The sequence below is a fragment of the Triturus cristatus genome, chromosome 8 (genome assembly GCF_964204655.1).
Source record: "Triturus cristatus chromosome 8, aTriCri1.1, whole genome shotgun sequence".
Lineage (NCBI taxonomy): Eukaryota > Metazoa > Chordata > Amphibia > Caudata > Salamandridae > Triturus > Triturus cristatus.
Window position 1 is genome coordinate 30,563,712 of NC_140591.1, and position 20,871 is coordinate 30,584,582.

Here is a 20,871-nt window from a genome sequence, read left to right on the forward strand (position 1 = left end):
CATGCACTGGCGCTCCCCCACCGGATCCCCACTTGCGGCTTGGGTGGGAGCTACACACAAATGGGCGGCAGCGGAGGAGGAAACGCTGCGGGAGGAGTAGGTGGGAGGGATCCGCAAGCACCCCATATCAATGGATTGGGCCATGTTGTTATATCGCTTTAAGCAACTAACCCCCGGCGAAGACCCTAACGGAGACACACCTACACTACCAGCCCTGCAAACGCAGTCTTAAATCCTAACCGCCCAATCCCTTCATATGCTGGGGACATGATCACATACAAAGCAACGCTATAGCGCATACTGTCACACTTGCCGGTCGGGCCTAAGAGTCGGTTCAATCGCAATTCAGCGGGGCGCCACACCCACACGACTGCCCGAGCATTAGTCTGAGAGGCCCGGACGTGAAATTCCATGCTCATCCCCTAGTTTTTCCTGTGTTATACCCCAGTTCAAGTGACATATTCACTATCAGGGTCCATAGGGTTCACACATCGTTTTTTATTCTTCTTATCTTACCAATTATCCTCCAGTCTTCGAAAATGATATGTGATACCGAATACTGTACTATACGGCACAATTGCTTGAAAGATCTGTATACTGTACAGCATAATAAACCTGAAAATGTCAATAACAATTTGTTACATCTAGTTTGGCTCAGGTTCTTAATGCCAAGACACCCTTGGTATTCATGGGCTTTAGAAATTTCGAATTAAATTCAATTCCAACTCCAGTTTCACTGGTGAATGATCTGAGAGTGCAAGGTAGATGAGTAACTGATTTTATCCATCTGTAGGTATCTTGTGTGCCCACCCAGTAATTTAGCCATGTCCATGACTTATGAGTGAGACTGTGCACTCCCTGATTGAAGCGTGTTGGGTCCAGCCCACGAATATTTACTGTATGCCTCACCATGCTGGCTTCCGAATCATGTGTGAATTTCTGGTTCAGCGCAGTCCATGCATTGATCCAGTACTAGATTAAAGTCCCCTCTGCATAATACTGTTTGTGGATTCAAAGTACAGCATTTGTGCCATACATGATGTATAATGGTGGGATCGTCTACATTTGTTCTGAGTACATTTATAAGTACAACCAAAAAAGTGTCGAAGCTGTTCCTTTAACAAACGAGACGGACCAAGTGGTGTGCATGAGAGTTTGTGTAGAGGCAACAATGTTGGATATGGAAGCCCTCACACACCCATCAGGATGTCATGCTTCATCATCGGGCTGCTCCACGTTGAGTCGGCTGGTGCAATACCCGACGGGCTCCTTATTAGGGAACACTCTTATGGAGATCTTTTATCCAACAGCCGTCCGGTGAAGTGGGGGTGAGGGGCTCTAATTTAATGTAGATGAAAGGAGATAGTGATTGTGAATTAAAATAGGGATGGGAGTGCTTCTCAATCAGTTTATTATGAAGCCTCCTTACCTAGTTAAAAGCTATGAGGTGAAGTGTTGGTAACGTAGATTTATGTGCTAGGTTGTATACACTGCCTCATCTGGGGTCAACATGTTTCTCGCTCTATCTGAGGATTACTCTAGCGATTCTTCAGGACCTAGTGTGTTCTATCTACATTTAGACTGTTTATCCAGTATTCAGTAAGCATTAATATTGGTAGCTAGTGTTCCACAAGTTTACCTGTAACCCGGTCTACCCTACCAATTCCATAGGATAGCACACTGCAGTTCCTGGTAGGCTACGCAAGGAGTTCCTTGCGTTACACACGCCGAGTCCGTGTCACCGGTCTTCCTACCCCGCTCTACCAGGACTGGGAGGATATTTATAAGTGTAATTTACCTACAGTGTACAAGTGTCTGTTTCAGATTACATCTACCTTGTTGGTCATTGGTTTCATGAAGTAAAGTGAATGAGATCCAGCACTTGATTAGTATGGCAGTGTTGCAAGCGTACAAGAAATAGGTGGACCACAATCTATGGCTGCTCAATTTAGCTGGGACTCTAAAAGCTGCAAAGGGGGTAAGATGCGTCTCCTGAAGTATAGCTATGTCTATGTAATGAGGTCCATGTAAGCTAGGACGTGTCTTATTTTATGTGGATTACTTAGCCCCTTTAGTCTTCACGTGATATATCTTTGCACCTGTCCCTCATTCATTATGATGGGCATATCCCTTTTTGTCCCTGCCTATAATTCTTCTTGTTGTGTGTGTATAGCCACACTTGTTAATTGAGATAAACAACATTTTGATGACAAGACAACACGCAATAAACTCTTTGCCAGAATATAACATTGCCTTCAGAGCCCCAACCCCAGACTATCCACCCCAACCTGTCAGTGAAATACTTCCCACTTAAGACCTTCTTCACCATCTCCACAGCGGTCCCAACTACTTAACCAAACAGAGGCAAAGCAGCAATAGTTCCAAGGGATTAGGACCAGATCTCTTCTTCCTCACAAGGTATCCTCTGCACTGAACATAGACCCAGCTATTATTACTTCCCTTTCAAAGAAAAGAGAGGATCCCAAGCAAGGGATTAACAAAGCTCTTCGGCAATGCCAAGGCAAACTCTTGGATGTCCTGGGTCCTTTGACTCAAATTACGGAGAATTCTGAAGATGCAGCTCTCACTGGCACTACAGTTAATTTCATAGTTCTTAGAGGTTGGAGTAAATGTGCTATTTGACCTGAGAAGCAACCATGTAATAATGCAGTAGAGCAGTAATTAAAATGCTGAACTTAACACTATGAAATTCAGCTACCGGTGTAACTGATAAAAGTTAGTCTCCAATGGGGGGCGTGGCCAGAGCAGGGACCCGAATGTATCCTTCCCTTCCGAGCTCTGTTATTCGGACGCAGAGAAATGCACATAAAACCAATTAAGCGGCATTAAAATTTGATGTAAGAAGTAGAGGGGCATTTTGGAGGAGTCGAGTCACACTGGACTACAGCTCAAGGTAAAACTCACTTGATTATAGCCAGAGTAAGAAAGAAAAGTGAGCACTTGTGTTGGCAAACCCAAGATGGCCGTCAGTGTTTGTCAGAAGAAGCTGAGACCAGGGATCCAGTCTCCCCGGCTGTGCCTCTGGGGCACTGACAAAGGGCGGTGAAAGTCTGGTAGTCCTACATGAAGAGTTCAAGCTTGGGGGTGTGGGATGATGACTTTGAAGTGCAGCGAGTGTTGAGGACCGTCGTAGTGAACAGCGCAGGTGGTGCTCTCTGACAAGGATCAAGCGGCAGGGAGGGTCCCTGGGGCCACGGAACAACAGAAGTGAAGGTGAAGAAGGAGCAATGGCCGATTTGGCCACCCTAGAGCCCAAGGCATTCTCAAACTCCTCTATATTTCAGGTGGTGAGAATAGAACCCCGGTAATAGCCAGAAACTAAGTGAAGAAATAAAGACACCATTACATGAAAAGTGGAGTATGTGAAAAGAAAAGGGTTAATCTGCAATCCTGAGTTACCCCATAATACAGATGGAGCCTATTCTATTACAAGACTGGAGCCTCAATTATGACAATACTTCTTTACTTTAAACTTCAGCAGCAAAGAAAAATTAATTTCACAATATGGAAGAAAAATACAATCCACAATATGAAGAAGGTCAACTGTCTAGATCAGCGGTGACCTCATGTATAGTCCACAAATCAATGTCACCAGCATTTGGTAAAATTATCCTAACTGAGCAGCAATTGTCCTCCTTTTTGCTACTCTAGCAGTGATACGTATACGTTAATTTATTTTGTCATAATATTTAAATGTTACTGGCAGTATTTCTCTGTATAGTTGAATTTGCCTTCTTATTTATTTTCAGCTCTGTAGAATGTTTCTCCTCACGCGTGCAAGTGCTCGTGCCCTCAGGTGCCTGTGTAACCTTCCTCAGCGGGCACTTGTCTGACTCAGGTGACTGCTTTCCTCACACACAGCGGTTGAGGAGTGCGTGTCTCTTCACCACCTGAGGTTTGTTGCGAAAGATGACTCTTACACCGGAGTACTTAGGTTCATTTTATTCATGACTTGAACCAAGTTACCAGCGCTGAGGAGACACGAACATTCACCTCCTCTTAGCTTGGTGCACTCTCCTCTGGTGACCTCATAGCATTCCACAGCTCGAGGAAACATGAACCTTGGAACCCTATGAGCTCACAAGCAGGCTCAAGCTCACATAACATAACACTTTCCCTTCCCCACAAAACCATAACAGTCTAAAGCAAGAAAAAAAACATAACCAATTACAAGGAGGTGTAAGACCCCCACTATACAACCAGTACATCCAGTATAAGAAAATACAACAAGGCCAGGCAACCGGCGAACTGCTGGAGAAGTTTGCACAACCAATTGACATGTATGTGCGTAATATAATCATCCAAACGTTTAGGTTTGGCACAGGTCCTCCCAGCTCTAGTGACCTCCCCACACTTGGTACAACTCATCTGTCCTTCACCCACACAACTCTCCCCTTCCATTCTATTCGCGCTGGCTCCCTGTGAAGCAGGAAGAGGATGTGCACACACCACAGAATCTTGAGGTGGACGGACATGTAAAGGTGGGTCATTGTCACTGACACTTAAAGGTGGCTCTCTGTTACTCAGCTCCTCTGAGGAAACCATGTACTCAATCCAATCATACTTTAAAGGTTGAGCCTCCACCTCGGTGTCTAGACTAGTATGTATATCTGCTCCTCACAACTTGTTCTGGAACAGCACTGCTTATACCTTTAAACACTACTATTCTATTAGCATGCCACACCTTGCCATCGCTGAGCAGAGCTGAATTACACAAAATCCTCACTACCTTAAGAGGAGCAGAAAATTAAGTTTCCCCCTTGCGTGTCATCCTTACTTTCTTGACTTTGACGACATCACCAACTTGCAAATACACCTTCTTAGCTCCATGTGACTGGTCACACCTGTTTTTATATTTAGTCTGATTTATTTCAAGGGAATCTCTCACTTTCTTTGCAGACCATGAGACAGTTTTGGTACAATTCAACCACCCCATATTGTCCTTAGTACGTGGGGATCTCCATCTTATCAATTCGAAAGGAGAATTCCCTGTGGACTCACACCGTGTAATTCTGTATGCACTCACAGTGTTCCTCAACTCGTCCTCCTAATCCATGTGACAGCTGGTTGCCAACCCAATAATTCCCTTTATCACCCTGTTTAAGCGCTCAACGCTCCCATTCCCTTCCGGATGATAAAGGGAAGTAGTTCTATTGACTATCCCTGTTTCCTTTAGGAACTTTTTAAAAATCTCACTAACAAATTGTCCCCCATTCTCTGAAATCAAATCCTTCGGCAAACCTTCACGTCCAAAAACTTCACCCAAGAAATGCAACAAGTTCTCTGAATCCGCCCTCTCAACCACCTTGACTTCTGGCCACTTAGAGAAGTGATCAACCAATACTAGGATGCATTTTTGCAAACCATTGATATCTCTCATGGGGCCGAAGATATCAATCCCTACTCTTTCCCCCAGCATGCCTGGGGTAGCAATGGGGTGTATGGGTAATTTCAAAGTAACCAAACTCTTATCCGAATTGGTACACTTCACACATTCCCTGACGACTCTTTCAATGTCCTTGTCAACACCAGGCCACCAGTATGATTGCTTGATCCTGCATTTACTCTTCACAATACCAAGGTGACCCTCGTGGCACAGGTTGATTACCTTGTCACGGAATGTCTGAGGTGGGATAAACCTGAGCAAAGACCTTCCTCTACAGACAATTCATTCCTTACTTCCCAGAAAGGAACCAAGACTTTACCTAAATGGGCTTTCTCTGGCCACACTCCATTAATGTAGTCAACAACTGCTACTAGATCCTCATCTCGAGAAATTGCTTTAATCCATTCATCGTAAGAAATACTATGTAACTCTTCACCAAAAATTGTGGCCACCAACCAATCATCCCATTCATTGTTGGCTTCATCAATGACTGGTAACGGACACCTGCTTAAGAAATCTGCAATTCTGTTATGTACGCCCGGCATATACTTAATCTCGTACACAAAGTCCAACAGTTGCACATACATGCATGAAATCCTTGGAGACACATTGTTAAGCCCCTTGGATGTGAGGACTTTAGTGAGAAGCTTGTGGTCTGTTCTCACAGTGACACATGAACCCCACACATATTGTCTAAAGTGTTTGAGTCCCCAAACACACGCCAGGGCCTCTCTCTCAATCTAGGAGTACTTTTCCTCAATTGGAGTAAGGGCCCTGGAAGTGAATGCAACCACACTCTCTGTTCCATCCTCCTGCACTTGGGATAAAACAGCACCCAGGCCTCTTCCGTTGGCATCCGGAGTGATAAAACTCTTGTGTTTAGGTTAAAAGCCCTTAAGTGCTGGTGCAGAACAATTATCCTTCTTAATGCCATCTAAACGGAGTTGGCACTTATCAGCCCAAACACATTTGCATCCCTTTTTAAGCAGCTGCCTGATGCAAAACATTTTGTCAGAGAAAATGTAGACAAACTTAGAATAAAATTCTGCCAGACCTAAGAAAGATCTGACCTCCTCTTTGCTCTGGGGAACAGGTGCTTTCCTGATGGCATCCACCAATTCGGATTTTGGACAAATTCCTAAAGAACTGATCTCGTGCCCCAAGTATGTTACGCTTTTCCTCGCAAACTTGCATTTGAACTCTTCCACAGTCAACCCATTCAGCTATAGTGTCTTAAGTACTCCCAACAAAAAAGAATCATCTTCCTCTCTATTCAATCCCATAACAAGAATGTCATCCTGGAAGAAGACCACATTCTTCATGTCCTTAAATACTAGGTGCATGAGACGTTGGAACATGGCAGCGGCTGATACCAATCCAAAAGGAACTCGTTTGAACTGGAAGATACCAACCGGTGTGACAAAATCTGCAGTGGCACCTGATGATATGCAGCGGTTAAATCTATTATTGAGAACCACTCCATGTTCCTTGTGACTGACAACAATTCTGAGATTCTGGGATGAGGGAATAAACCTACAAAAATGTGGTTATTGAGCTCTCTTAAGTCCACACATAAACGGATAAGGCCGTTAGCCTTGCGGCCCACAATACGGGGAGTGACCCAATCCGAGGACTCAACACGCTCAATTATCTTGCTGTCAACCACCTTCTGAGTTTCACCAATCACCTCCTCAGTCCTGACCCTTATTTGAACTTTTCTTTCGCTAGAGCTCACTGCCTTCCTCGGAGCCTGCCTCGTTAATCTCCACTGTCAGCCCTGATCCTCTTTGAACTTTCCTTTTCAACGGCCTTGTCTAAACGTGTGCTGAGTCTGCCTCAGAGCAGATTTCCTTTTCTATTTTCCATAAATTAGGACACTTAGACATTTTATTTCCCTAAATATTTTAGCTAATTTAATCTATTTCATTTATGTCACTTTCTTTACTTCAATATTTACATAGAAATAAACTGTTTTGACTATACCTGTGTGCAATCACAGTAGAGAGGGCACAGATAAGAGCGGTCTTAATTGGTTAGCAATTTCAAAGTCTCCAATAAATTCAGAGCCTTATGACTCTGACTCCTCTGTGAAAGAGGAATGCCAGGATGGGCTTTCTAGGCAGGAATCTGCCTGTGATTAACCAGTTACAGTCCTGCACGTCATAAAGTCCACTGGCTCAGCATTGATATAGTTGATGGAGGAGCTATTAATTAATTCAATTGTCAACTCTTTTCATAAGTTAATAAATATTTTACCTCTCTACCCAAGACAATAGTCCCAAGGGGCTCAGGGATGCAGGTCCCAATTTGTGAAACATATATTTCCCTCCTTCAAGAAGCGACCGATTGAGGCGTCTCACTCTCAAGGGCCATCAATCTTTGTTTCCTTGTCATGCTCTGATTGTCCAGCCTCAAAAACGAGGAAGATGTCTTTCTCAGATAATTTCCTTCCCAAACAACTCTCGGATGATCTGTGATATTCTGATAATTCCTATACAGCTAATCAAAGTGATACTGATCATGATAATGCAGGGGATTCAAGACTTCCTCAGGTACCAAACAATATTCCCTGAACCCCATCTGATGCTTGACTGGACTAAGTGGGCTCTCCATATTTTGACCCAGATATAATTTCTTATCTGAAGTCAGAAAAATGGGCCCCTTCTGCTCCCATCTCCGCTTTCTTATCCCACTGGATTAGAAGACCAATAGAAACCGCCAACATTAATAAACTTTGTGCGGAGTGTCCCAGTTCTTTTCTTCCTCACAATTTATCCACTACACTGGACATAGACCCAGCTATGATAACTTTCCTTTCAAAGAAAAGAGAGGAATTCAAGCAAGGGATTGACAAAGCTCTTCGGCAATATCAAGACAATCTCTTGGATGTCCTGGGCCCTTTGACTCCAATTACGGAGATTTCTAAAGATGCAGCTCCCACTGGCACTATAAATAATTTCATAGTCCTTAGAGGTTGGAGTCAACGAGGTATTTGTCTCCTGGTCAATGCTAACGCTGCATTAGTAGCAGAGAGGAGAAAGACTATCCTAATGAGAACTGATCCTAAACAGGTTAAGGTGTCAGATAAAGAACTGGGTTCTGAAGCAAGTCATCTCTTTGGAGATCATTTTGTCAAAGACATTTCAGCTTATGTACAAACTTTTACCTCTCTGGTCAAGACACAGCAGAATCTAAAGAAAGTTTATTCCACCTTGTGTTTTTCACAAGGCTAGATGTGGAAGAGCTCGCTCCTCCGGCAATTCCCAACAGAGCTCTTATCGACCATCATTTTATGAGCCCAGAGGCGGGCATATTCCTGGATTCAGCGATAAACCAGGATACGCTTCTTTCTACCCAAATAAAGGAAATAGCTTCAGGGGTCGTTTCGGAACAGAGGTATATCCTGTGCCAACATAAGTAGGTCATGTTGTTTTAAATCTTTTTTCTCCTGAGAAAGCTGGTTGGCAGACTTGCTCTCTTTCCCAACAATTAGAGACTAATTACATCTGATCAGTTAGTTTTACAAACATTTCAAGGGTATTTTATTCCACTCCAGTTCAATTGATTCCTCCTCGTCCAATAGTGCTCTAAAATCCGAACTAATCTCCCAGGAGGTTCTGGACTTGATATCCAAAGGAGCAATACAGGAAGTACCAATCCATTCCCACGGTTTTCTCAGCAACATTTTCCTGGTACGAAAAAAAAGCAGATGAAGATTTTCGTCCTATAAACATTCTCAGATACCTGACAATTTTGATTTGTACAGACATTTCAAGATAGGTGGTATACATTGCATCAGAGATTTCCTTAAACAACACAAGTGGATGATAAAAAAAAAGATCTCAAGGATGCTTATCTATCCGTTCCCATTCATCACTCTCATTCTAGTTATCTTAAAATCATTCGGCAAGGTCGCAAAATCCAATTACTCTAGTTACCCTGTGGCCTTTCATCAGCACCCTATTGCTTCCCCAAACCTCTGAAGCCAGTAGGAGATTTATTACGCCTTCATGGGGTAAGGTTGATTATGTATTTGGACGATATGTTGATAAAGGGCATCTCCAAAGAATTAATACAGACACTGTGTGTAGTCTTCCTCCTCCAACATTTAGGATTTGTAACAAAGAAAAAGAAATCAATCCTGAGCCCTTCTCAAACAATTCTTCTTTTAGGCTTCATAACAGATTCCAGAAAATCAGCCCTCTTTATCCCTTAAACGATTATCAAACTATCCAGAAAGTGATAAGTACAGTTCTATGGTTAAACAGATTTTCTCTCCGCAGGTTAGCAAGAATTGTGGGCCTGCTATCCATTCAAGCAATTTTTCCTGCCCCTCTCCATAATCAAGCGAGCCAATGCCTGATAGTTTTCTATCTTCGCAGAGGCTTCCCTTACTCAGCATTAATTTCCCTTTCAGCAGAGGCACAGAAGGAGCTGGAGTGATGGTCTCCTAGTTGGAGGCTTGGAATGGAAAATACATTTTTAGCCAGGCCCCAGATATCACATTAGAATCTGACGTCAGCAAGTCAGATTGGAGGGCAAAATTCGGGAATGTGACAGGAAGAAAATGGTCTCCAGACGAAACTCATTATCATATAAATTGCTTAGAACTGCTTGCATGTTCCTTTGCCTCAAAGAGTTTAGCATGGTCAAAAGTAAATCGCTGCATTTCTCTGCGGATAAACAATGTCTCTGTTGTGCACTACATAAACAAACTAGGGGGAGTAAAATCCAAAGGATTGGCAGACCTTGCCAAGGACTGTTGGCAATATTGCCTAGAATGAGGAATTACCCTTTAAGCAGAATACATTCCGGGTCTTTCAAATTCAGTCGCAGATTGGAGATTCAGGTTCCTTGTTGATAGCAGCGATTGGCCTCTTCATCACAATGTCTTTAACAAGGTTCTCCACTTTTGGGGTTCTCTGCAGATAAATCTGTTTGCATCCCGTCTCAACCACAAACTTCCTTTCTGCTTCAGCTGGAGACCAGATCCGGCGGTGGCTGCTTTTCTTCAACACTGGAACTCTCTCCAGTCATACGCCTTTCCTCCCTTTGCAATGATTCTTCAAACCCTCCTTTACGTCAGACGGGAACCAGCCACATTGGCAATGATTCCCATCTGGACCTCACAAATATGGTTTATCAACTTCTAGAACTCTCTGTTGACTTTTCAAGACTCATTTCCACATTCCCAAAGTCACTTTTGAATCCGCAGAGATATCCTCGTGATCTGTTCTGCAGGGGACAGGTTCCATCTCATGAGTATGAAGATTTCAGGTCAGCTTGGCATGTCCCAGGTCTTTGATCAGAGGCATTGTCAGTTATCAACTATTCTTGGGCTCCTTCCACTCAATCCGGTTATAAATACACCTCGGCTTCCTGGGTTAACTAGTGTGTGGAAAAAGGGATTAATCCCATATCTGTATGTCCTGTAGATGTAGTCAATTTCCTTGTTACTCTTTTTTGGGGCTGGAAAAGCCTACAGAATAATAAATTCCTATTGCTTACTAATTTCGGCTGGTCATGCCCTGGTTTAAGGAAAACGGGCAGGTAAAGATCTAAAGTCAATCGAAATCAAAATGCATGGACTGAAGGTAAGTGCGGTTGACGTGTTCTGAGGTGAGCTAGGGAGGGAGGGGGCGGGTCTACCGGCGGGCGCGCTGTAGGAGACGGGGTCCGCACTCGCCCCTCGTGACTGGGTGTTCTACCTGTCCATCGAGCCGTCTGTGCCTACTATCGGTCCCGGGTGATTGGGGGGAGCAGGAGAAGCGCAGGGGGTGGGCTGTGTTGTGTCCTGTGTGTCTCTTTCTGCGTACTTCTGTTTAAAAAGAATGAGGAGTTGTGCCCATTCCATAGATATCGGATGTTTGCGGGCGCCCTTCGCCTCTTCCTCTCGCAGCAGCTCTTCCTCTGCCGCTCCCCATTTGAGCATTGCACCCGCCCAAGCCGGTCCCGAGGGTCCCGCTGGAGCCCTCCAATGCATCGCAATGTTCCGCTTCGCGAGGAGAATGGCCAATGACATGAACTTCCATTGCACTCTTGCGGTTTTCTTTCTCGGGGATATCCCCAGCGCACATTCCTCCCAAGTGGAGGCGGTCGGGAGATCGGTTGTAGATCAAACGGTCTGATGTACCCCATCCCAGTAACGTTGTATGGATGGACAGGTCCAGAACATATGTTTGAGGTCGGCGTCTACAAATTGACAACGGGGGCATTCGAACTGCGTGTCGGGGTAGAACCGGTGGAGCTTGTCCGGAGTGAGATACGCCCGGTGCAGGATATTGGATTGAATATTTTTGAATCGCGCGTTCCTGGACACCTTTTTAGGGAATTCCAGAGCTTTGCGCCACTCTGCGTCATGGAATGCTCGGCCTGCGTCGTCTTCCCACGCTCCCCGGAGCCTGTCCAGGGAGACGTCCGTAAGCTCCCGGATCGCTTTATACAGCCAGGTGATTAGGTGCCTGCCTGCTCCCATTCGCAGCACTGTGTGCAACACAGGATGCGTCTGGGGTTCCCCGTCTCGTAGTTTCCAGAAGTGACTACCACTTTCCAGTAGTTGCCTGTGTCGCAGGAACTGTCCCTGGGGGAGGTCATGCCACTCCACCAGCTGTGCGTTCGTCCTCAATTGACCCTCCTGGAACAACGCCTCCACCTCTGTGATGTTGTGGTCCGTCCATACTTGGAGGGCCCTCGCGGTGTAGTACCCGCTCCGCTGGGGGAATCCCACCACGGGAAGCAGAGGGGAATATAGCGGCTGGCCCCTGGACATGCGGTGTATCCGCATCATACATCTGCGGGCTATGACGACCTGTAGCGGGTGTGTGCGTGCCGGTTTAGTACCCGGCAAGAGCATTCGTCGGATCGCGGGAAGAGGCAATCTGCCTCTCTCGGTGGTCGTCTCCTCCACGTGCTGCTCAGCCGTCCAATGGGACAACCACTGGAGCGGCGCCACGAGGAAGTATGATTCGAAGGACGGTGCTCCCAGGCCTCCACTCGTTGTGGGCAGATAGAATGTGCGCAACGCCACTCGATGCCGGCCACCTCCCCAGATCAAGGTTGCTAACAGCGTGTCTAATTCCCGGAAGAAGGAGCGCGGCAGGATTAAAGGGAGGTTTGCAAAGTAATAGAGCATTCTCGGCACCATAATCATTTTCGCAACGGCGACACGCCCAATGGGTGCCAATGGCAGCGTCTTCCAGAATCCCACCGCCGACCGCAGACTAGTCAGCGCCCCTCTGTGATTTCCCTCGAAGAGGTCTTTGGGGGAGTGGTAGAGGCGCACTCCCAAATATTTGGGGGCCGCCTCATCCCACATCAGCGTCTGAGTGCCCAGCGTTATCGCTAGGGGCCCTGTGTGGGCACCCAAAGGAAAAATGGACGACTTCTCCCAGTTGACTTTAAGTCCCGAGGTCTCTCCGAACTCCTGCAGCGTTGTCCAGATTGACGTAAGGTCGGCCGATATGCCACGGACATATAACAGGAGATCGTCCGCGTACAGCGACACGCAATGGGTGACGTCCGCAATGGGAATCCCCCACGCCTCCCCCTCCCGTCGCAACCGTATGGCCAGGGGCTCCATCGCTAGGGCGTAGAGGAGAGGAGAGAGGGGGCATCCTTGTCTGGTCCCTCGGGTCACCGTGAATGGAGCCGATATGAGTTTGCCGAGTCGCATCCTGGAAGTGAGGCCCCCGTACAGAAGCTGGGTGTAGGCCAATAGCACGGGTCCGACACCCACGCACCGCAAGCCCTCAAATAGGTAGGGCCACAACAGGGTGTCGAACGCCTTCTCCAGGTCCAAAACCAGACACGCCGCCTGAGGATATCGTTCTTTCGTCTGATCCTGGACATGAAAAAGGCGACGCAGATTATGTGAGGTGTTACGTCGGGGAATGAATCCACACTGGTCGGGGTGCACCAATGTGGGGAGGATTTGACTGTATCGTTCCGCTAAGATTTTCCCTAGGATCTTGCAGTCGGTGTTCAGGAGCGTTATCGGCCGGTAGGAAGCCGGAAGCGCGGGGTCTCTGTGTGGCTTCAAGAAGGTCACCAAAATCGATGTCCGCATCGAGTCTGGGAGTATTTTGCGGGCGAACGCCTCCTCGTATATGGAGGCCAGACGCGGCGCTAATTGTGTCGCAAACGTGTGGTAGTACTCGATCGGGAATCCGTCCGTACCCGGTGCCTTCCCGCGCGCTAGGGACATGATCGCCTTTTTCACATCGGCCGGTTTGATCTTTTTGTCTAGTTCCTTCCCGACTGCGGGGGGGATCTTGGACATGGGCGACCGGTCTAGGAAACTGACGAGGTCCCCCGATGTCCCGACCCGCGGGGACCGGTATAAGGCCGCATAGTAGCCGTGGAAGACGTGCAGGATATCGGCCTGGGAGTGTTTGAGCTGCCCGTCTGAGGCCATGAGTTCTGTAACTGGGTGTGGTGTTGTGTCTTGTTTAGCTAGCCAAGCTAGGAGGGATACCGCTCTATTCCCCTCCCGGTGCGCCCTCGCCGTGTATGCCCTAAAATTGTATTTGCGCAGGTCTCGCAGCGTTTCTGCGTGGGAGGATTTGGTTGCCGACAATTGCGCTGGTGTGGCGTTCCCCTGATCTTCACTCCTCGATATTTCCACGAGCTGGGTCTCCGCCCTTTGCAGGGCCTTGTCCAGCACTCTCCTGACCCCCACCACCTGCTGGATGCAGTGCCCTCTGGCGCTCACCTTAAATGCGTCCCACTCTAACGATCTCGTGGTGGCCGTGTTGTCATTCTGCCGGAAGTGTCCCTGCATGTATTCCTCATGGGCTTGGCGGAATACCGGGTCTGTGAGGCACTCTCGGGGCATCCTCCATGTCGGGATCGGGGGGTGCGGCGGTTTTCATCTGAGGACCACAGTGTGTGTGTCGTGATCCGACACTATTCTACCTAGGTAATCTGTGTCTTGTACTTTGGGTAAGAGCGACGTGGAGCCTAGGAACCTGTCTAAACGGACCCGCAAGTCGTGCGGGATCGAATGAACGGAATAAGCTTTGTGGTGGGGTGGTGAGTCCTCCAGATGTCTGCCAACCCCCATCTGTCTGCCCAGCTACGGAGGCCTGCCGCTTGTTTGTATGATGATGAGTGTGCCTGCGGGGGTTGTGATCTGTCTAGGCGTGGGTCTAGGGTGCAGTTATAATCCCCTCCCAAAAGCCATGGGACCGACGTGTGGTGTGCCAGTGTGTTTGTGAGTCTGCCCCAGTATCGCTCCTGTTCCGTGTTGGGGGCGTATATGCTCCCTATCAGTAGTTGCTGGCCCTCCAGCAGCCCCGTTAGCATTGCGTAACGGCCTTCCTTGTCAATGAGTCTGCTTTGCTCTCTAAATGGTACCCCGGTCTGATCCATACTAGCGCGCCCCTAGCAAATGCGGAGTATGTCGTGGCACATATGATGCCTCGCCACTTTCTCTGTTACCGGTCCACCTCCCCCACTATCAGATGCGTCTCTTGTAAGAGTGCTACTTGGGCCTTCTGTCTCTTGATGTAGGCATAAATAGAGTACCTCTTGCGGGCGGTATGCATTCCCCGGACATTCAATGTCAGGAATTTTATGTCTGTGTTAGGATTGCCGTGGGACATGTTGTGAGAAGTCAGGTGCATGCGTCCCTGTTATATTGTGGGCCCCACAGCCGCTGTGCCCGTCCCATCGTCCGCCACCTACCGTCCATCTGTGCACTGAACCGTCCATAAATGTCGCCTTGCCCGTTCAGGAATATGTGGGGGAGGACTGGGTAGGGGGGTAAACTGCAACAACAATGGGGAACAGTCCCAATACTGGGGGCGTATCGTGCGAGGCGATGTGCCCAAACTGGATTTCATGTTGAAACTTTAGTTCGTAACTGAGGGGGTGGCGACTCTGGTAGCTTCCATCTCTTGCTCTGGTGGCTGCCCGTGTATTGTTGATGTCGATAAAGTTCCTGCCCGTTGTCGGGCTCTCAGACTGATCTGCTCATTCTTGCCCGTAGGGCCGTGTGTATCCGCTCTCCGGGTGACCTGATCTGTTGATGACTTGTCATATGAGTGTGTCCGCGGTCTGGGGGGTCACCACGGGGGGGTGTCATCGAGTCCTCCCGAGACCTGGGTGTAGCGCTCCTCTCGTCATCCGAGCTGAAGAGGTGCGGACCCCGTTCCGTATCCGATCCTCTTTCTTGGGGACTCAGAGTGGCCACCGCCTGGAGAGCTTTCCGACGTTCCGCGATGATCTGCGCGAGGTCTGGGGAGCTGGCAGCGGTATTGCCGGTCCGTACACTGTTTTGCGTGGAGGAGGCCCTCCGGGGCCGGCGTCCCGAGCATCCGGGTGTCTTATACGGTCGTGGGCTGGGGCTGTCTCTGGGGCGCCCTGCGTGCTGTTCCACCCAAGTTTCCGCTTCCTTCGGGTCCGTGAAGAAGTGCGTCTCACCGTTGGAGATGATCTTGAGGCGGGCCGGAATGAGGAGAGCGTATTGTATGTTCTTCATACGCATGGCGCGTTTCACTGCCAGGAAGGTGGCCCATTGCTGTTGGACCGCACGGGAGTAGTCCGGGAACAGCATGACCTGTTTGTCCTCTATCTGCAGCCGCCCCTGCTGCCTGGCTGCTCGTAGGATAGTGTCTCGATCTTGATAATGGAGGAGCTTTAGCAAGAAAGGGCGAGGAGGCATGCCAGGCTGCGGTCTACGAGCTGGTACCCTGTGGGCCCTTTCCACTGAGAAAAACGCGGTGAGAGCTTGTGCCGGCGTGAATGTTGCTATCCAGTCGGTGATGTATTTAATCGGGTTAGACCCTTCTATTCCTTCCGGCAAATTCATGATGCGGATGTTGCTCCGTCGGGAGCGTCCTTCTAAGTCGTCCGTCTTGTTTTCCAACGCCTTTATCCGTGCTTGAAGGTCCTGTAGTGTGTTGCGGTGCTGGTGTACCTGCGGTTCCAGCGTCTGGATAGTTTGTGCGCTGTGCGCGACTTTTTCCGCTAGTTTTCTGTGGTCGTCGCGAAGGAGACCCAGGTCGGACGCCAGCTCGTCGAACTTCCCCTCCAGTACCACTCTAGATTGTTCGATGGCCGCTAGGACCTGGTCTAGTTTCCTAGACGTGGGGTCTTCCTGGATGGGCTCTGGTCCGAGTGGGTGCCCCGCCGCCGTCGATGAGTTCGTTCTCTGCCGGTGCGATGCCGGCGGCGCCCCAGCCGATCTCTGGCGACCCATGGTGGGGGGGGGGGGCACCCTCCCCACGTCGATAGTTGTGCCCGTTCACTGGTTCCCTCCCTCGGGTTGGCCGGCGTTTCTTTTCCCTCGCCCAGCGGGCCCGCTGTGAGGCGTTCTCTCTCCGGCCTGGTCCTGCCTCCCCGGGGGTGAGCACGCCACCTGCGCCCCCCCGACCACCGTCTCAGCGGCGCTCCAGGCCCAAAGGGCGATCCCCAGCCCCAGCGGGAGCTTTCGCGGTAGGCTGATTCCGCTGTCACCGAGTGTCTCCGGGACAGCCCTGCCCTCTGTGTGGGGGATGAGCCCTCCACTATCGCTGGTCCCAGGGAGGTGGGGTCGGTCCCGTTCCGTGAAGCGTGGGGCTCTCCGGGGGCGTCCCTCGTGCCGGGCGAGTCCCCTGCGGTCCGTCTATGGTCGCGTGGTCAGCGCTGTGGGCCCCACACTCCCGTCGTTCTCCTTAATCTGACTGCCCCCGAAGCACGGTTGGGTATGTATGGCCGGGCTCCCTCTGCTTTACTCTCCACACTCCCCCGCCGTTCCTGCCGCAGGTCAGATCATGCAGTTGTGCATGGCGCTGGGCTCACCTCATTCCTCCGCTGGTGACCCGGTTCAAAGCTCCGTTCGCTCTCCACTGGGTGTCCGTTGGCGCCCGCCTGGATCGTCGCCAGGGTCCCGGTCTGTCCCCGAAGGCAGTGAGCCTCTATCCCAGTTACTGCCGAACAGTCCGCATCCCATTTCCTCCCGGACTGCATGCAAGGCAAGGGTCCCCCGTCGCCTCCACACGTCGGTCGGCCGGGTCGGGGCTCACTTGCAGTTGGAGACGCGCTGCCTGGTTGCTTGCGCCCCTGCGCGGGTCTGGCTGGGCATCCGCGGGCCACCACTCGTCCGCAGGGGGGGGAGGGGGGAAGGGGCTGTCGATCTCCCGCCTCTCCGCTCACCTCATCTCTTGGACCGTCCGGGTCACTTCCCCGGGTCCGACCTTGGCCCCACAGCTACGAGACTCCGGTGCGGGTGGCCGCGAACTGCGGCGGGGTCGACTGTCTCCCAGAGCCTCCGCAGTCCCCTCGCCTCTCTGCCGTTCCTCAGGAGCCGATCACCCGGCCGCCATCTTGTCTGCTGCCGGCGGGCGGGCTCCCGCGCGGAGCCTCCGGCGCTCTCACAGCCACAATCCCGGGGACTCGAAGCCTACCGGAGGTGCCGCCTCTGTTTCTGGGCGCAATCCGACTAGTCCCAGAGTCGGTGAGAGCCCGGGGCAGGTAGCACTGTCTCGTGCACGGGCAGCTGAGCGGGAACCTCAGAAAGAGGAGTCCGCCATCTTGGCTGTGTGCGGCCAGATGGTAGTCCCGATGTCTTTGACTTCTTGGGTTAATATCCCATTTCCTAGTCTAATGTTACACTTACTGGATATTTTATTCCTGACAAAGTATTTAGTTGTATTAAGTTACATTTTTACTCTGTGCTGCAGATACTTGGAGATTACACCATCCCTTATCAAGAGACCCCAACTGGGTGACTACAATAATGGGAAAAGTGATGCAATGGTGCAAAAGACATTTGACGGTTTAGAGTCAAGTCATTGCAAAAATAATTTCTTTGTATGCGATTGATTAATGTTTGACATTTAAAACGCTAGGTCTGAATTCTCCTTTGTAATAGACACCCTGTTGAAATGGCTTCATTGCAAAGATATAGCAGTGACTTTTTTGCAAAAGGCCCACCTAATGATTGAAGATGTTCAAAGACTCTAATCTACACTGTAGCCCTTAAAATACCACTCCTTGAGAAGAAAACAAAAAAGAGTTGCAATGCTATTTAAAAGGAGTGTACGTTTTCAGGTTGATTTCACATTTAAAAATAAAGAGGGTCGGATGCTTGTTTTGAAGGGCAAATTTGGTGGGTACATGTTACATTGGCATGTATTTAATGTCCAATAGAGCATAAAACTGGGTTCTGTGAGGAGCTTTTAGAGAACCTAGCAGAATTAAAGGAAGGAACACTGTTATCGGGTGAGTTTAATGTTATGATAGATCCCACACTGGACTGATCTCATGATATTACTTGAAATTGATTGATTTATGGGGAACCTATCATCTAGACGACAGAGAGTACACTGTTTTCTCTAACTTTCATAAAATACCCACTAGAATTGATATGTTCTGTACGCAGAGAAAATACTTATCAACATTTCTTGGCAGCTAGACAGAAACACAGATATTATCAGATCACGGCCCAGTCCTTCTTCAATGTGATGTCTCAGTAACCAATCCCCCTTTGGTAAAACAATGGTGCATGAATGAAGTACCATTTAAGGACCTGGTATTTACAGATGCTGGTTTGGAGGCGTTGGAGAATTATTGATGAAATTGTTACTTCGTTAGTGATGCGATGGGATTCAGGCAAAAGCTCTAACTTATACTGGTACTGACCTGCAGCTATACAGGTCAGCCAATTGACTTTTGGAATCCATTTCCTCGTGCTGGGTACAAAAGAGAGCCAGTTCAGTGCTTCAGGACTCCTCCCAGGTCACAGACAGCAGGTCCAGTCCTCCTCTGATCTTTTGAAGTTCCAGAAAGTGTTCTGAAGTGGGTGCCTGGGGGGGGGGACCATATTTATGTCTGACACTAGCTAGGGGGGTGGGGGTGACTCCTGGCGCCTCCCTAACCAAAGGGGTGGAAGCTCCCCCAGCCAAACATATCCACTTTTGGTGTTAGTGGGGAGTGTACTATGGTAATCATGTGTCCTGCCACATCTAAAACTAAACTCTACTTTGTGATAGGCACTGTATCCACAACACATCCAGAGAGTGGAGTCTGGCAGAACGAATACAGGGTCCATCAGCATCCAGATAGGTGATACACAAGAATTGTCTTCGCATCCTATTCTCTCCCTTTCAAGTGCGCTCCAAGTGTCGCATGTGGCTCAACAGACCTGTCAAGTAGGATTTGACACAGTGCTGTCAAAAGGAGGGCCACAGCCCCCACCCGCATATTCTGTGGTGTTCAGAGAAATCATCTCTGCCCATTCAGGTCAACCTACTGTTTGGTCCTGGGAGGCATTTCACCCCTTTTTCACACCTATAAAGGCTAATCACTGACTGGAAGCTGGCAGAGATGTTTGTTAAATACCCTGCTGACAATTTAGGTAGATAAAGAGTAACTTTCTTAAAAGTGACTTTCCTTAATAGTTATTAAAAAAACTGACTTCACAATTAAATTGAATTTATTTTTTTTGTAAACAAATTTTATTCGTCAAAGACACATCCAGCGAAGCTCTGTGACCCAGAGACTTCAACCATATCAAAAGACAACATACCAGTATATTGAATTTTTAATAAAAAATAGTTGTGTTATTATTTTTCTACTTGGTCGGTTCCCCGAAGTAGCAGTATGAACAAAAGTTACTTACCTGTAAACTGTGGTACTCCAGTATTGGTGTCTTTCATAGATTAACATGCTTGAATCATTCCCCGTCATCGAAGTGGGAGTCCCACGGTACATAAAATAGCAATATATTTATATACATATGTACATAGTATAGCAATAGTATAGCTAAAAACATCCATAGGAAGTATTGTAACATAGCAATCAATAGGAAAAAAGCTGTCACTTTATTAGCTTGTCCAAGTCATTAAATATAGTCCAAACTCCAGCCAATCAGGCGTCAGCACCCTCTAGAATCCTCTCCCCAGAGACTCAGAACCTCAGATTTTCTAGCACGAGAGTGACGTAATAGTTAAGTAAAGGTGGAGAGCCTCTGAGGGGAGGTGGGTGGGTCGCATGTGAATCTATGAAAGACACCAATACTGGAGAACCACAGTTTACAGATAAGTAACTTTTGTCCTTCTCCAGTATTTGGGTGTCTTTCAAAGATTCACATGCTTGAATCAGAATAGATAGCAGTAACTCCAAAACTGTACATAGTCAGTTATATATAAATGTAAATATACATACATATATATATATATATTCACTTAAAAAACCATAGGTTTCACACACGTTATAGTTAGGAATTAGCATTTAAAAAACCTTGCAATTCACTTAAAAAAACATAGGTTTCACACATGTTATAGTTAGCTGGACATTTCACTCGTAAAAAACCATTGAAATTCCCCCGTTATATTTAGTTCAGCTAACTATAACTCGCGCGCCCGCAATCCACTGCTCATGACGTCACATATTACATCACTCATGACATGGTCAGTGGCATCACTCATGACATCACTGATGACATCATCCTTGTGACAGAGTGCCGGTCGCGCGAGTTATTG

At 48.3% G+C, this 20,871-nt stretch overlaps 1 protein-coding gene across 5 annotated transcripts in view; it reads right to left on the bottom strand.

Annotated features, from left to right (window-relative positions):
- Positions 1 to 20,871, bottom strand: part of LOC146799886 (uncharacterized) — a 461,224-nt gene that overhangs the window by 11,249 nt on the left and 429,104 nt on the right. Inside the window, exon 7 of one of the 5 annotated variants that reach the window (XM_085620822.1) lies at positions 8,930 to 9,096. The exons of the other annotated variants lie outside the window; for them this stretch is intronic. Coding sequence (XP_085476948.1) covers positions 9,083 to 9,096 — 14 coding nt within the window. The 3' untranslated portion in view covers positions 8,930 to 9,082. Of the gene's footprint in view, positions 1 to 8,929; positions 9,097 to 20,871 lie in introns of those variants that run through there. 5 annotated transcript variants of the gene reach the window in all.